At 40.4% G+C, this 16,274-nt stretch overlaps 1 protein-coding gene across 1 annotated transcript in view; it reads right to left on the bottom strand.

Moving 5' to 3' along the window:
- The window catches only part of nell2a (neural EGFL like 2a), a 392,213-nt gene that overhangs the window by 332,639 nt on the left and 43,300 nt on the right, over positions 1 to 16,274 (bottom strand). The window contains exons 3-4 of the mRNA XM_034176080.1: positions 5,596 to 5,746; positions 3,494 to 3,667 (exon numbers count right to left, since the gene is read on the bottom strand). Of these exons, the coding sequence (XP_034031971.1) occupies positions 3,494 to 3,667; positions 5,596 to 5,746 (325 nt within the window). The remainder of the gene's footprint in view (positions 1 to 3,493; positions 3,668 to 5,595; positions 5,747 to 16,274) is intronic.

Genomic DNA, 16,274 nt, shown 5'->3' with positions numbered 1-16,274 from the left:
CATAACATGGCAAGTGCGGGTCGAAAAAAAGACACTGAGATTTTACTGTGGTCGGGGGCCAAGGTCCAGACTGAGTCTATGGAGGAAGCAAGACCGAGTTGAATCAGTGACCTAAGAACACAAGTCTGTTTTCAAGACCATTAATTTTATGAGATTAAAATCCCCATGTTAATATTCAAAAGTGAAATTTCCATAGGGGAGATGAGCTAAGCAGCTCAGTAGCACTTAAAAACAAATGGGTCTGAAAAACACAAAAATTGGTTCTTGGGGTCGTGTTCACAAGAGGGGGCAAATTGAAATGTGAGATTGGGGCTGCATCTGATGTTTTGCGGAACACTGCACTGTATCATCGTGGTGAAGAAAGAGCTCAGCCAAGAGGCAAAACTCTCAATTCACCAGTCGATTTACACTCCTATCCTTACCTACGGTCATTTACTTTACGTAAAGACCAAAGGAACAAGGTCGCAGATACAACCTGCAGAAATAAGATTCCCCCATTGGATATCTGGACTTACACTCTGGGTACAGGTTGAGAAGCTCAAATATCTGGGAGGGACTTGGAGTAGAGCCGCTGCTTCTAAACATCGAAAGAAGTCAGGCCTTCCAATGATAAATATAACTGGATATATAGAATTGTGGTTTTCCTTAGAATGGTCCAGTGGTTAGAAACACTGGTCCAATTTTTAACCTTGCCTTTGAGTTTAAAACAATTTTCTTGAAAAACAAAACAAGTTGTCCTTAGCTAACTGAGTTATTTTGTTCAAACACAGATGAACACACAACACGCACAAAAAAAGCCTGTCACTTGCATCTTTTAGAAACGGTCGATTCTGAATGCACTGTGAAAAACCTCATTAACCCTCTGGGGCTGACGCCATCGTATACAACGGCTAAGACCAAGCTTTACTAAATTATAAATAATTTTTTAATGATATGAGATAGAAACTTACTTTTTTTTGCTGAAAAGTTAACTCCACGGACCTTCGAGCCAGCCATCGGCCATCTTTGTACTCCTCACAGAAGCTGTGTGATGACGTGCGCAATGTGAGTGTCCAAACGGAATTGGTTCACCGTCACATGGTTTTCCAAAATCCAATCGTAGGGCAGGTTCACCTCTCGTGAAAAGCCAAAGATCATTTTCAGGAGTGATATGTTACTAGTTGGCCCATTTGAGTGCTCCAATGAGTACATACTATTGGCTTCAAATGTGCCCTGCGCCATTACGCACAGAGATCACTGAAAGCAGACGGAACAGACGGACAGCCTCTGATGACAATCTCACGTGCTCAAACAAAGTGTGTAACTATCAGGAATGCTCCACTAGTTTGCATGTGAATGTTACTGGATAACTCTGGTGCTTTTACCATGAAGACAAAAAAAAAAACAAAACACAGACCATTTTGTATATATTGTTCAAAATGTGCATTTATGTTTATTGTTTGAACCTTTTTGTTGTACAGTCTTTCATACAAGACCTCAAATTACCTTTATAAAGTGTCAAAACAGTTGTTTATTATAGTTTGCTGTGTGTTTTGAATAAATGTGTGTGGAAATTTTTTTTTTGCTTTACTTTTTCCTTCCTTATTTTTGATTGTAAACCTTTATTACACTTATAAACACAACAAAAGCATATACATTGGGGAAAATAAGTATTTGACCCCCTCAGTTTTGCAGGTTTTCCCACCTACAAAGAATGGAGAGGTCTGTAATTTTTATCGTAGGTACACTTCAACTGTGAGAGACAGAGTCTAAAAAAAAATCCAGAAATCACATTGTATGAATTTTAAATAATTAATTTGCATTTTATTGCATGAAATAAGTATTTGACCCCCTACCAACCAGCAAGAATTCTGGCTCACACAGACCTGTTAATTTTTCTTTAAGAAGCCCTCTTATTCTGCACTCTTTACCTGTATTAATTGCACCTGTTTGAACTTGTTACCTGTATAAAAGACACCTGTTCACACACTCAATCAATCATACTCCAACCTGTCCACCATAGCCAAGGCCAAAGAGCTGTCTAAGGACACCAGGGACAAAACTGTAGACCTGCACAAGGCTGGGATGGACTACAGGACAACAGGCAAGCAGCTTGGTAGAAGACAACAACTGTTATGATTATTTATTAGAAAGTGGAAGAAACACAAGATGACTGTCAATCTCCCTTCCATGCAAGATCTCACTTTGTGGGATAAGGACGATTCTGAGAAAGTTCAGAACAACACAGGAGGACCTGGTCAACGACCTGAAGAGAGCCGGGACCACAGTCACAAAGACTACATTAGTAACACATGATGCTGTCATGGTTTAAAATCCTGCAGGGCAGCAAGGTCCCCCTGCTCAAGCCAGCACATGTCCAGGCCTGTTTGAAGTTCACCAGTGACCATCTGGATGATCCAGAGGAGGCATGGGAGAAGGTCATGTGGTCAGATGAGACCAGAATAGAGCTTTTTGGAATCAACTCCACTTACCATGTTTAGAGGATGAGAACAACCCCAAGAAAACCATCCCAACTGTGAAACATCATATTCTGGGGGTGCTCTTCTGCAAAGGGGACAGAACGACTTCACCGTATTGAAGAGAGGATGGATGGAGTCATGTATTGCGAGATTTTGGCAAACAACCTCCTTCCCTTGGTAAGAGCACTGAAGATGGGTCATGGCTGTGTCTTCCAGCATGACAATGACCCCAAACACACAGCCAGGGCAACTAAGGAGGGGCTCCGTAAGAAGTGTTTCAAGGTCCTGGAGTGGCCTGGCCAGTCTCCAGACCTGAACTCAATATAAAATCTTTGGAGGGAGCTGAAACTCCAAACCTGAAAGATTTGGAGAAGATCTGTATGGAGGAGTGGACCAAAATCCCTGTTGCAGTGTGTGAAAACTTGGTCAAGAACTCCAGGAAACGTCTGACCTCTGTAATGGCAGACAAATGTTTCTGTACCAATTGTTAAGCTCTGTTTTTCTAGGGGGTCAAATACTTATTTCATGCAATAAAATGCAAATTAATTATTTAAAAATCATACATTGTGATTTTCTGGATTTTTTTTAGGCTCTGTCTCTCACAGTTGAAGTGTGCCTACTATAAAAATTATAGACCTCTCCATTCTTTGTAGGTGGGAAAACCTGCAAAACTGACAGGGGGTCAAATACTTATTTTCCCCACTATATTATGAAAGCACAGGTTGTCCTGAAAAAAGAGACATAAAACTGGATTGTGGGATGCAGGGAGAGCTGTTAACAGCAATAATAAAACATTTACGCCAGGCGAGTGAACTGTCCAAAAAATGCCCTCGGACCCCAGAGGGTTAAAAACATTTTGTACTGGACTGTTGAGTCAGAGTGCTTGCTCTGGGGTCAGCCATCTCTAAATTGTGTCAAATCAAGACCAGCTTCATTTTTAAATATTTACGAGAATCATACAATTCAACCTTCAAGCAATAGCAGAAGTGCAGTGACATGTACCACTGTCACATCTGCACCAGGGAGCACCTTACCTGTTGCAGTCCACATGCAGGATGACATGAGAGGCACTGATGGCGACAGAGACCTTGTGCCACTGGTCATCAGCCAGGCTATAAGGGAAAACCTCTGTATGGGACTGCTGGCCTTTGGTGCGATAGTGAAGACGCACCTCACTGCGCTGGCCGCTGCTCTCCAGTTCCAAGAACCTGCAGAATAAAGAAGAGACAACCACCCCACAATGACAGCTGTTCTGTGAATTTGCACTGCATTGCATTGTGCAATGTCTCTTCATAAGAACTCCTTATTTAAACTCCTGGGAGAACCTGCATGCCACATCAAAACTCAGGGGTTCTTACAACATAGTGTTGAGAAATAAACATGTCACTCATTTCCACGCAGCATGCTCCTATCTCCCGAGATCTGCAACTCCATTCAGAATTTAATCACATCAGTAGTCAAACATAACGCTGCCTATATGGCCGTTAAGTGCAACATCAGCAACACACAACAATGGCCTAGATCTTTACAGCAGTTCAAGTCATTGCATGGGAGCATTAGTATTCCAGGAGCATTCTCTTCTACAGACCACTGCGATTCACCCAGCGTAGTGACGCTAATGGAAAGAGCCGCCAATATACTCTAATCACCTCTGTCTTTAAAGACAGAATTATTTAAACTAGAGTAATTTGTTTGAAACATTATTGAAAAGAAAAACAGACATTAATGCAAGTCTGACAGTGGAACTGATTTATCCTGCACACCACATCTAACAGAGGTGCTTTTCCCCAGCCATGCATGCACATTAGTCCTGCCTCCAGAAACGCACCAGCTAACATATCTGACACTGAAAAAAATCCTTGCCATGTCGCCAAACAAATCCGCGCAGTGCCGAACTTCTGCATATGATTAGCAGCAAAAGCCAGTCAGCAGTGGGTAAAGACATTATCATCCTTGTGAGCTCTTTTCTCTGGACTGATATTAGTGCCCACACCATTCAATCAACACGTTATATGAAATTCATATTGCTGCTCTGCTCATTGAACGGCTCAGATACCACAAACTAATGGAAAATATTAGCATGCTAAACTGCAGTCACAGTGTCTCATCAGTTTTTGATCCATGATTACAGACTTGATGCTCAGATTGTTGATGGACTGTGAATAATACGTTATCATACGGGGTGATTAATGATGTTTATCCAGCTAACATGTAAAACATCTATATGCTCATCAAATAAAAATACTGAGCTTCCAATCAACTGTTAATTGCTAATGTAGCTTCACTGATTTTAGGCTACAGTTTCCAATATATAGACATTTTTGACCTATTTCTTGGCAGAGCGGTTGGCTCTTTGGGATATAAGGTAAACTATTAACTATTAACTATTAACTGCGCTTTTCCATCAGATAACTTGACTCGACTTTACTTGTTTTTGGCACCAGGTGCTTCCTTTTTCACTGCCGACCTCAGCACCCCAAACCCATCCGAGCAACACAATATGAAATGTACATGAAGTCATCTTCAACGTGACATGCAAAACAAGAACGTGTCTCACACACACTAATCACTGAATAGTTTTGCATTTGTGCTGTAGTACCGACAGCTATTGGTGAGTGTTCTTTTTCCTGTGTGTGGGGGGGCAGGTTGTTTAGTGGTTTCACCACTGTGTCTTTTATTTCAGTTCTTGCCCTCCAGTCTCCAGCCATCCTCAGGTCTCCACACATGATAGTTCTCATCACTTGATTGGTCAGTGCCAGATTGTCTGTTGTCTAATTTTCATTACTCTCTCACATTACTCTCTTCATGGTCCCAGGCTCGGACCGGCTTTTCCGGTTACCTGCCCTTTTGCCTTGACCTTATCCGATACCTCTGCCTAAGTGGGATTGATTATTGTATACCGAAACCTTGCCTGACTATCGTTGTGGAATTTGCCTTGCCCTTTTGGTACTGTTGACTGTCTGGACTGATTACTTGTATGTGGACATGGATATCAGTTTGTTTTCTTATTTCTTACCCTAGTGTTATTCTCTACATCTGGGTTCCAGTTTGGTGCTTGTGCTTCACATTTAGGTACGATACAGGACTTACGTTTTCTTTCAAATATATTATGTTATTAAGTGTGTATAGGTGGTACCTGTGCTCGGAATGGTGGATGGAGAGGATGACCCCAGAGTTCAGGTGTTCCTGTTTAAGAGTCACCAGCACAGTAAATTCATTCTTTCCTCTGAGCTTCTGGATCATTTGCTCTGAGACCTCAGCAGAAGCCTTCACTTCCCTGGAGGAACCTAAAATGATAGAACATTATCAAAACCGTTAAAACACACATTGATTTCTGCAGGATGACGACAAGAAGACTCCTCTAAAAAGTTAAAGCACCAGTTGTGGATGCAAACTGTGAACTGTCAGAGGATTATTCATGTTTAAAAAAAACAGGCATGGGAAATTCAGAACATGCATTTTGTATTCATGCAGCCACATTCCCACAATGTGGGAGGGATGGTTTATGTGGAGAAACACATTACATCTCACATGCTAAAATCAAAAGAGAAATGTTCCTGCTTTTTGACTAACAGCTACAACACCATAAAACACTATATATAGAACACTATAGAACACACTATATATTTATATAGAACACTAGTTATATAGAGTTTACTGAGGCAAACTCCGTATAAATAGTGTTCTTTCAATTAAGTCATATTTTTGTGGAAGGTATTAATCTAATTTGTGATGTCATTAAACAATAAAGAAGGATATAGTGTCATTGAATGGAGATGGAAGACGACTAAATAGAAAAATGCTGCAAAGAACAAAGCACTTCCTAGAAACTGAAATGTTTAGTTTACTCATATAAACCCTAATCCATCTATCAATCACATGCTTCAACTTAGCCCCACTTGTGATCAAGATCTGGAGACGCTTCAACTCCTCCACTTGGGGAAATAACTCTCCCCTGACCCAGGCGGGACAGAAGACCACTGGTCTCATATTTGGAGGTGCTGATCCTCATCCTAGTTGATTCACACTACAGTGGGCTCAAACCTGCCCACTGTACATCAGAGGTCAGAGACTGATGAAGCCAACAGAACCACGTCATCCACAAAAAGCAGAGATGTAATTCTGAGGGTGCAGAACTGGATGCCCTCCAGTCCCTGACTGCACCATGAAATCATGTCCATGTGCATCACAAACACGATTAGTGATAAGGGACAGCCCTGGCAGAGTCCAATACTCACTGGGAGCAGGTGTGAGAATGAGGACACAGCTCCTACTTTGGTCACATAGAGACCATTGCCAGTGTTACTGAACTAAAATCCAATATAGGTCGCTTTGTATTTCATTCATATTGAAGCCTATGTATTATTTTGACAAGAAATCTACTGTATATTCATAACATACTTTGAAATTATTCACTTGCTATCAGCAATGGAGCTAACAAATTTAGTACAAATTTTATGGCAATACAAGCTATCAAAAAGGGTGTATAAAAGCTTAAACGCTTCAGTTGCTGAACCTTGCCTCGGTGTAGGAGTAGATATATTAGGTACTGAAGTAAAAGCATAATACCCCTATTCCACAGGCACTATTCTATTACGATCCACCATGATCCAGAAAAAGTGCAAAAACGGGATGAAACAGCTTACTTCGGCATGCCTCCTAAGATGCTGGCTTATAAAGTGCAAACCTGGCAACCACATGGCTTATAAAGTGCATACCTGGCAACCCACTTGAAAATGAAGTAAAGCTGCACCCAGCTGTGTTCTCAGCCAGAACAGCAACAAATGCTGCTTTTGCTTCAAATTTTTACCCCGATGGAGCACAATCAAACAAGTTTCAAGCTGTACTCACTAGGACTACCACGCTTAAAGATGTCTGAACATAACTGAAGCTGTTGAGATTACAAAAACCCGGAAATGACCGCACAATGATGCCGATTTGGCAAATCGGGATGAACTTTTTAAACAGCTCAACAATTTCACCCTGATTTTAAAACAGGTGTCGATGATGGCCGTAACTACTGCATATACCACGTTTCTTCAAGATTGACAAAAGATGGATGAAGAAGTTAATGGGATGCTTCAAAACACACCTCGATTTATCGCTTGCACACGCTGTTTGAAGCACATTTTCCTCTACTCGCACCCATCTTGTGTGTTTTTTTAAGAGCTGACGTAACGTGAATTTCTCCACTGTGAGATCAATAAAGTCTTATCTTATTTGTTATTGAGGATGAAATGGAAAGGAACAGCGCTCTGTGGAATAGGGGTGTAATATGGGGCTAGTTTGGAAAGGAAGACATTTCCTATGTAGTTAGTTACCACCAATGTGTTCCCTTCCTCCCCTTCAAATCTACACATACCTCGTTGTTACTTTAATGGAAGCATCAATAAATGATGACGTTTCTCATAAGCAATCACATCAAAGACTTCACTTCCAGCTTTGGGATGCATGCAAGCTACCCTGGCACACTTAGCGCTCCAGGAAGCTAGCATGGCAGCTTTTCCTCAGTGTATTAACATTACTTCCAGCTGGTGGGAGAAGCAATTAACACAATGCAATCTGAAACAGCAGGCAATGCCATGATGAGAACCAGCCGTGCGTGTGTGTGTGTGTGTGTGTTTGTGTGTATACAGCAGTTATAGCCAATACAAAAGTAGCATGTAGAAATAGGTGGGGTTTTTAGCTATTTTCACAGAACGGTAGCAGCTACTATGTTAGCATTAGTTTTATCTAATACACGCTTTCAAGACCATACAGTGTTTTGACTCATTTGTAAATAAAAATACTTAATAGATGTGTAGCTCACAGCAGAGCTATGCTACAGTGTGGTGGATTTTTTTTTTAAACTGTCACTGTGTCATTGGCCAAGGTGGAACAGATGGTGTAATGACTGTAACATGAATGCTGCCTAGCAATAATGTGCTATCAACAGACACCACTAAATCAAGTCCAACAGAAGACTGCTTCATGAATCACAATTAAATCTAAAATGGAGTTTCTTTTCAATGAGTAATGACTGTGTAGTCTGCAAGAGCAGTTTGCCAATTTCTAGTTCTAAAGACTGGGGAAAATGAATGTTCAAGCCTGTTTAGCTTTCAAGATGTGACATATATTTGAGTCAAATGGAACATTTCTGTGGAATTATAATTTGCCTTGGTCTGAAGTGGGCATGATTTAGAAAGCATGGAATCCCTTAAGTGTTTTGTGGAAGATTACTTGCTTCCACCATCCTCCCTACCTAGTCTCATATGTCTCCATAGTGACAGTTTGTTAACTGCGTTGTCAACAGTGTCATCAACAGATAAAACACAAAGATACCATGTACACAGACACACTGCTGGAATGAGACTGACATAAGGGCTCAGTCACACGGCCCCACGGTGATAGCTGAACAAAGGATAAAAAGTCACAAATCGTAAAGAAGAGGTGGACGAATGGTCCTGCACCTTTCCCGTCACTGTAAGCCTGCGAATCAAGAGCGTAAAAAGAAACTAAACAAAACTGAAACTAACGGAAGAAAAACAAAGCAACCATCAACCTCGACACTGAACAAAATCAAAACGAAACATTCACGATGACATGACCGAGAGCGGGTATGAGACTGAGTGCAGCCAGCTTCTTCCTCATGTCCGCAGTACTTGCAGGTGTGAGATTTGGTTGTCTTGATAACAGGTGAGAGATGTTGTTTGTCTTCACTACAACAACGTGTGCGCCCACGCAGGCCAGCCACAAACGGCTAGAACATGTATAAAAAGTTAAAGTAGTTGATAAAACATTCTTACTGTAGTTGTTTCTGTATAACAATGTTGCTTTTCATCCCATACATTGACGAGTCATCAGTGATACAAGCATGTTATGTTCAGCTTCTCTGAGCTTTAGTTATTGATCCGTTCAGATCAAAGTTCATGCAATACGTCAGACTTGGGGGGTTGGACGAAGTGGACGACAGTCAAACGCAATGCTGACATCACAGACAGTACGCAAACGATAAGGAACCGTGAAGACAGAAAGCAAAACGGAATACAGACATATTGAGGTTATCATTTGGATTCGTTCACATATTTCAACAGTTTGAAAATTCTGATGAAGCACCAGCTGCAGGAATGAAGCTGAATGACGGTTAAACGATGTCTCCGAAGGTCAACGTAAGTCCAGATTTCTTGTTTCGTTTGGGCTTTGTTGTCCTTCGTTAGTGCCGTGTGACCGGGACTGAAGGTATATCTGCACTCAGAGAATGTCAGCTAAGACATTACAGCAGAGGTCTCAAAGTGATTACAGAAAGGTCCAAGAGGGTGCACGTTTTCTTTACAACCACCCACTCCACTGGGTGATTTCCCTGATTAACATCACTTTGAGCAGATGGAATTAGTTAATCTTAGTTAATTAGTTCATCTTCAAATCAGATCGTCTAAACCAGGGGTTTTCAAAGTGTGTGACAGTGAGCTCCCCCTCAGAAGACAAATGAATAGTTGACACGCCCCCCCACCCCCACCGACACACATACACACAATTTCAACATCTTCATGTGTTTCTTTTTATTCTTTTACCCATGTTAAACACATTTTAAATATATTTGTGTTTTTAAGGAACTCTATGCATTTACACATTTTACAGCCTTTGTAAACATTTTAAACATATTTTTAAAGCACTTTCTATTCTTATATTTTTACCTTTTGTCATATTTTAAACATCATTTTTTAACAACTGTATGTTTTTAAACGTCTTTGACATAACTAACACATTTTAACATAAAAAATGTTAATTAAACTTTTATACATATTTAGTCTCTCGTCTAGTCTCACCCCTTGTTTAGTGTCCTGTCCCACTGGGGAAAGGATTAATTGCACATGAATTGAGTAAACAAATTACGGGCATTCGATGTCGTCCGCAACAAAAATGGCTAAATATGACAAATGTCCCAATATGAATTATGGATATATGTATTAATAATGTATAGCGGATATATGATGAACAATTACAGTTGTATAACGCATGTAGTGAGGAAATGGATCGGACGCATTGTGATTATCACGGCAGTATTACGGGTGTATTATGAATGTATTGCGCACATGTTTGCACGTGCACGGCATCTGCATTGTGGTCATAAAAGAAGTGCACTCGCTCCTTTCAGCATCACTATTCACACCAACAATACAGCCTCTAGAGCATTTACTGGACTTGGACAAGTTGATTGGAGTAAACAAGCAGTGAAAAGGGCTAGTGGTGACATCAGCGGAACACATCAGAGCGCAGCTCGATGGAACGATTATAACAAGAAGTTAAATCTGTTATAAACATAGGAATAAATACTGTAACAGCTGCAGACAAGAAGGAAAAAACACGCAACTGTTTTATCAAGCCTTGACAATGTAAACAAGTCAAATAATTACCTTTTCAGACGGCTCAAAATGCTTTCTGCAGCTTGTTAGCCGTTCGCAGGTGCACACGCGTGAACGGCCCAGCTGCAGTTTCCTGTAATGCAGGAGGTGATTAGAGCCGTTTTCAACAGCCAATTTGCAGAATAAAATGATTAATCCGCCACAAAATAATTAAATTATTAAATTAAATAATTAATTAAATAATTAAAACGCCATCGTATGTATGCTAGCTGACAATGTTTTCTTTTTCCGTTTTGCCCCTTCTTTTTTTGTTGGTTAACAGTGTTTACAGTGTTTTTGCACCCCCCCCCCCCCCCCCCCAAGGAACTATGGCGCCCCCCAGGGAAGGGGGGCGATTACGCCCCACAGTTTGAAAACAGCTGGTCTAAATCGTATATACATGTCCTGGAAGGAGGGAATTACCTGAATTATGATAGTTAACGATACATATTTAATTTTATAATTTGTGCTCTAGAAATCAAGTGGATTGGATTGATTATAAAATTATACCATACTGTGATAAATACTGTTCTAAAAACAGATCAAAATAATTTTATTGGCTGGCAACCTGTCAGCTGTGTTAGACAATGCTACAGTGACCATCATATTTGCCAGTAATACCACGTCCTCCAACCCTGTCAAAAAAATAAGCAAACAAACACAAAACTGGAAGCTATGGCTTCTAGAATAATGGTGTCAATAAAAAAATACAGTAAAAATATGTAAATACCTTTACACAACAACCTTTAAATTTTAGGATATAAAAAACACTAAATTTAAACCAGCAAATCCAACAGCGTTTCTTTTTCTAAATGAAAGTTATCATGTTGTTTTTAAGCTAATTGTTTCCAATTCAATATTTTGCTCCACTGCTCGCATTTTACTCAGAGGCACCACATGTTGAATGTACCTGAGATAGCCTTGAACCTGAGATATTTCATTTAGGAGACAAGCACACTTGCTGTTTGTGCCACTCTGCTACGAAACAGTAGAAAGTACTCTGAAAATATTATGAATCATCTAAATGCCATAATAACATATTTTATTTATTTGTAGAACATATGCTAATATGATGAGTTTTTAAAAAATCATGTCTACAGTTGACTATAGGCTATACATCATTAGAATAAACAGATTCTGCATTTCATTATATTTTCAGAAGAATTCACACCATGCGACATAACAGTGGTGCAAGCAGTTAATGTGCTTCCTTCCCAAACAAGGTATGTTTCAAGGTTGCCTTCAATTTAATCATCTTGCAAGTTACAGTACTTTTATATTGTAAAAATTACAGTATTTCCTGCAAAGCTATTCACATATTTTTACTGTATTTTTTTTTTACAGAATAATAGAATATACACCTTCCATTTTTTCTATGAAAACAATGGAATTTTCTGATTTTTTTTTTGAATAGTGAATTTGTATTGAAATTGTCTCTTTTTTGTCTAAACGCAGAGGATTGAAAGCGCTGAATTATAAATAAAAGTCTATAAGAAAGACTAGAGGTTAAAGCATCGCATTATTAGAAAGCAGTAGCAACTTCAACAATAGCATATGGTGCTAGCTAATAGCAAGAAACTCCACGTTAATACATTTTAACAATCTTAATGGACCAAACACATAGCACAGTGTTACCTCATAAAATATGCACAATGTAAAAAGAAAACACCTGCATCATGTTTTTGAGAAGGCAAAAATAGCATAATAATTAACACAATTAACATAGGCTATACCACTTACACAGTATATTCACCAGAGTAAAATTAACACTGACAGTGTTAAATTTAAACACCTGCAACATGTTTTTGAGAAGGGAAAAATAACATAATACAACCCCTGGCAAAAATTATGGAATCACCGGCCTCGGAGGATGTTCATTCAGTTGTTTAATTTTGTAGAAAAAAAGCAGATCACAGACATGACACAAAACTAAAGTCATTTCAAATGGCAACTTTCTGGCTTTAAGAAACACTATAAGAAATCAAGAAAAAAGATTGTGGCAGTCAGTAACGGTTACTTTTTTAGACCAAGCAGAGGAAAAAAATATGGAATCACTCAATTCTGATGAAAAAATTATGGAATCACCCTGTAAATTTTCATCCCCAAAACTAACACCTGCATCATATCAGATCTGCTCGTTAGTCTAAATCTAAAAAGGAGTGATCACACCTTGGAGAGCTGTTGCACCAAGTGGACTGACATGAATCATGGCTCCAACATGAGAGATCTCAATTGAAACAAAGGAGAGGATTATCAAACTCTTAAAAGAGGGTAAATCATCACGCAATGTTGCAAAAGATGTTGGTTGTTCACAGTCAGCTGTGTCTAAACTCTGGACCAAATACAAACAACATGAGAAGGTTGTTAAAGGCAAACATACTGGTAGACCAAGGAAGACATCAAAGCGTCAAGACAGAAAACTTAAAGCAATATGTCTCAAAAATCGAAAAATGCACAACAAAACAAATGAGGAACGAATGGGAGGAAACTGGAGTCAACGTCTGTGACCGAACTGTAGGAAACCGCCTAAAGGAAATGGGATTTACATACAGAAAAGCTAAACAAAAGCCATTATTAACACCTAAACAGAAAAAAACAAGGTTACAATGGGCTAAGGAAAAGCAATCGTGGACTGTGGATGACTGGATGAAAGTCATATTCAGTGATGAATCTCGAATCTGCATTGCGCAAGGTGATGATGCTGGAACTTTTGTTTGGTGCCGTTCCAATGAGATTTATAAAGATGACTGCCTGAAGAGAACATGTAAATTTCCACAGTCATTGATGATATGGGGCTGCATGTCAGGTAAAGGCACTGGGGAGATGGCTGTCATTACATCTTCAATAAATGCACAAGTTTACGTTGATATTTTGGACACTTTTCTGATGTTTAAGGACGATGAAATCATTTTTCAAGATGATAATGCATCTTGCCATTAAGCAAAAACTGTGAAAACATTCCTTGCAAAAAGACACATAGGGTCAATGTCAACGAGCAGATCTGATTTGATGCAGGTGTTAGTTTGGGGGATGAAAATTTACAGGGTGATTCCATAATTTATTCCTCAGAATTGAGTGATTCCATATTTTTTTCCTCTGCTTGGTCTAAAAAAGTAACCGTTACTGACTGTCACAATCTTTTTTTCTTGATTTCTTATAGTGTTTCTTAAAGCCAGAAAGTTGTCATTTGAAATGACTTTAGTTTTGTGTCATGTCTGTGATCTGCTTTTTTTCTACAAAATTAAACAACTGAATGAACATCATCCGAGGCCGGTGATTCCATAATTTTTGCCAGGGGTTGTATTTAACACAGTTAACATAGGTGATACCACTTACACAGTATATTCACCAGTGTAATACTGACAATAACAGTGTGAAATTAACACTGCCAATGTACATATGGTCCTACTCTGTGTAGAGTGGGACTACGAGGGCTGTCAATAAAGTAACGGTCCTTTTTATTTTTTTCAAAAACTATATGGATTTCATTCATATGTTTTTACGTCAGACATGCTTGAACCCTCGTGCGCATGCGTGAGTTTTTCCACGCCTGTCGGTGACGTCATTCGCCTGTGAGCACTCCTTGTGGGAGGAGTCGTCCAGCCCCTCGTCGGAATTCCTTTGTCTGAGAAGTTGCTGAGAGACTGGCGCGTTGTTTGATCAGAATTTTTTCTAAACCTGTGAGACACATCGAAGTGGACACGGTTCGAAAAATTAAGCTGGTTTTCAGTGAAAATTTTAACGGCTGATGAGAGATTTTGAGGTGATTCTGTCGCTTTAAGGACTTTTCACGAAGCGAGAGGTCGTGCAGCGCTCTCAGGCAGCGTCATCAGCCTGTTCAAGCTGAAAACCTCCACATTTCAGGCTCTATTGATCCAGGACGTCGTGAGAGAACAGAGAAGTTTCAGAAGAAGTCGGTTTCAGCATTTTATCCGGATATTCCACTGTTAAAGGAGATTTTTTTAATGAAAGACGTGTGGACGGATCCGCACGTCGGGACGCAGCCGACGCGGTGCGGCGGCACAGGAAAAACACCTCCGTGTTGATAACCATTTGTAAAATCCAGGCGGCTTTTGATGGCTTTCAGTGGAGTGAGTATATGAGAAATTGTTTAACAGGCAGGACATGTTCCAACTTGTCCTTAAGGCTTTCAACAGAGGTGTTTTTCCTGTGGCGGAGCGTCGCGGCGGCTGCGTCCCGACGCGCGGACCCGTCCGCACGTCTTTCATTAAAAAAATCTCCTTTAACAGTGGAATATCCGGATAAAATGCTGAAACCGACTTCTTCTGAAACTTCTCTGTTCTCTCACGACGTCCTGGATCAATAGAGCCTGAAATGTGGAGGTTTTCAGCTTGAACAGGCTGACGACGCCGCCTGAGAGCGCTGCGCGACGTCTCGCACCGTGAAAAGTCCTTAAAGCGACAGAATCACCTCAAAATCTCTCATTAGCCGTTAAAATTTTCACTGAAAACCAGCTTAATTTTTCGAACCGTGTCCACTTCGATGTGTCTCACAGGTTTAGAAAAAATTTTGATCAAACAACGCGCCAGTCTCTCAGCAACTTCTCAGACAAAGGAATTCCGACGAGGGGCTGGACGACTCCTCCCACAAGGAGTGCTCACAGGCGAATGACGTCACCGACAGGCGTGGAAAAACTCACGCATGCGCACGAGGGTTCAAGCATGTCTGACGTAAAAACATATGAATGAAATCCATATAGTTTTTGAAAAAAAATAAAAAGGACCGTTGCTTTATTGACAGACCTCGTATGTTCACTGTAAGTATTAATTTAACACTGGTGATTTTACTGTGCACTTACAGGACAGTGAAGGTTTTATTTCTTGCAAATCAGGTTAAGTTATATAACCATCAACATGCACTGGTCAGCCATATGTGAGAACTATCTAAAATAGGATGTATGAGTCATGAGTGCAAAAACAAGTGGTGTGGTAGCAGGTGTCAGGGTGGGGTCCACACTGAGAAAGGGGGATGGTGACAACAGAAGTCTCTTGACCAATGGGATCCTCCAAAGCTTGGCAGCCATTAGCCTTTGATCTACGAGTGAACGACTCCCCTCTCTGCTTGGAGGGCATGAGGCCAGCTTCAAATGGGACCTGAGGGGCACCGGGCTGTGGACGGCATCATCTCATTTAGATGGAGTTTGTCCTTTGTCGAAATGCCTGTGTCAAAGCACAACGATCTCAAGACGAGGTTCGCTGAATAGCGACTCAAATGAAGCGTAAGACAGCTATATCAGTAACATGTAAGAGCATTCGCTCAGACTGAGCTGTGATGAGAGGGCCAGCTTTCCCTCCTGCCAAATCAATGTGCTCCCGGTGAAGGGGCCTTTGGTCGATTATCTTTTGGCAGTGGCGTGGATAGAGCTGCCACCTGCTCCTAACAATCACTGATGTGAAATACTGACACAAAATGG

Source organism: Thalassophryne amazonica, chromosome 8 (genome assembly GCF_902500255.1).
Source record: "Thalassophryne amazonica chromosome 8, fThaAma1.1, whole genome shotgun sequence".
In the NCBI taxonomy this organism is placed as follows: domain Eukaryota; kingdom Metazoa; phylum Chordata; class Actinopteri; order Batrachoidiformes; family Batrachoididae; genus Thalassophryne; species Thalassophryne amazonica.
This window is presented reverse-complemented; position numbering and strand designations above follow the sequence as displayed.